Source organism: Rhincodon typus, chromosome 42 (genome assembly GCF_021869965.1).
Source record: "Rhincodon typus isolate 14 chromosome 42, sRhiTyp1.1, whole genome shotgun sequence".
In the NCBI taxonomy this organism is placed as follows: domain Eukaryota; kingdom Metazoa; phylum Chordata; class Chondrichthyes; order Orectolobiformes; family Rhincodontidae; genus Rhincodon; species Rhincodon typus.
This window is the reverse complement of record NC_063373.1, coordinates 6113122-6114924: the sequence shown is the minus strand read 5'-3', so window position 1 is coordinate 6114924 and position 1803 is coordinate 6113122. Positions and strand designations below refer to the sequence as shown.

General features: G+C 51.6%; 1 protein-coding gene across 1 annotated transcript in view; it reads right to left on the bottom strand.

Annotated features, from left to right (window-relative positions):
- Positions 1-1803, bottom strand: part of LOC109926633 (ER membrane protein complex subunit 9-like) — a 13062-nt gene that overhangs the window by 3296 nt on the left and 7963 nt on the right. Inside the window, exon 4 of the mRNA XM_048619314.1 lies at positions 1748-1795. Within this exon, the coding sequence (XP_048475271.1) occupies positions 1748-1795 (48 nt within the window). The remainder of the gene's footprint in view (positions 1-1747; positions 1796-1803) is intronic.

Genomic DNA, 1803 nt, shown 5'->3' with positions numbered 1-1803 from the left:
CTTAAATCTGTTAGCGAGGGGAAGGAGCTGTTCTTAAATCTGTTAGTACGCCTTTGATACTTTTGTATCTTCTGCCTGATGGAAGTGGATGGAAGAGAGTAAAGCCGCAGTGGGGGGGTGGTCTTTGATGATGTTAGCTGCTTTCCCGAGGCAGAGGGGAGTGTAGATGGAGCCAATGGAAGGAAAGGCTGGTTTGAGACATGGACTTTGTCTTTAGGGGACACGCTCCGAAGTAACTGCTCGAAAATATTCCGTGACCCCGACCTCTCTGCTCGCCCGGGAAGAGACTTCACGGCAGCTGGGAAAAATTGGGGCCGGAGTAGCCCTTCAAGCTTGCTCTCCCCCATTCCATAATATCTCGGCTGATCATCCAACTCAGTCCCCTGCTTTCTCCCCGCGCCCCCCACCCCATACCCTTCGATCCCTTTCACCCGGAGAACCATATTGAAAACATTTCTGCTCCGACTGCTTCCTGCGACAGAGCATTCCACCCACTCTCTGGGTAAAGACATTTCTCTTCGTCTCAGTGCCGGGTGAGGCCAGCATTTATTGCCCCATCCCTAATTGCCCCAGAGGGCAGTTAAGAGTCAAACATGTTGCTGTGGGGTCTGGAGTCACATGTAGGCCAGACCAGGTAAGGACGGCAGTTTTCTTCCCGAAAGGACATTAGGCTTCAGTGGGAGACCCCCTCATTTTTAAACTACGCCCACCCCCTACCAGTTCTAGGTTTGCCCCACCACCTTGAACCGTCTCCCAGGACATTGATCAGAAGGGCTGAGGAGGGGCAGATGGAGTTTAATTTAGATCAATGTGAGGTGCTGTATTTTGAGAAAAGGCAAATCAGGACAGGGCTTATACACTTAATGGGAAGGTCCTGGGGAGAGTTGCTGAACAGAGAGAGCCTCGGGGGTGCAGGTACATAGTTCCTTGAAAGTGGAGTCGCAGATAGACAGGGCAGTGAAGAAGGTGTTTGGTACGCTTGCCTTTATTGGTCAGTGCGTTGAGTACAGGAGTTGGGAGGGTCATGTTGCGGCTGTACAGGACATTGGTTAGGGCCACTTTTGGAATACTGTGTTCAATTCTGGTCTCCCTGCTGTAGGAAGGATGTTGTGAAACTTGAAAGGGTTCAGAAAAGATTTATAAGGATGTTGCCGGGAGCTACAGGGAGAGGCTGAAAAGGCTGGGGCTGTTTTCCCTGGAGTGTCGGAGGCTGAGGGGGTGACCTTATAGAGGTTAATAAAATCATGAGGGGCATGGATAGGGGTGAATAGACAAGGTCTTTTCGCCCAGGGTGGGGGAGTGCAAAAGTAGAGGGGCGTAGGTTTAAGGTGAGAGGGGAAAGATTTGAAAGGAACCTGAGGGGCAACTTTTTCACACAGAGGGTGGTGCGTGTACGGAAGGAGCTGCCAGAGGAAGTGGGTGGGGGCTGGTACAGTTACTACATTTAAAAGGCAGCTGGATGGGTACATCGATAGGAAGGGTTTAGAGGGATAGGGGGCAAATGCTAACAAATGGGACTGGATTAATTTAGGATACCTGGGCTGGCACAGACAGGTTGGGCCGAACAGTCTGTTTCCATGCTGCGTCAATGTATGAACTCAGGATCTGAGCTGTTTCAATAAGATCAACCTCCTATTCTCCTAAACCCCAAGGAGCACAGGCCCGACGTGCTCAACCCTTAATTCGGGTGGGTGGGCGCCCAGCACAGGATCTGATGGACGGAGTGGTCCCTCCCATCACCACTTACCATGATCAGCACCGCCTCTCGCAGATGCTCAGCCACCCGATCTCCAATCTTCACCG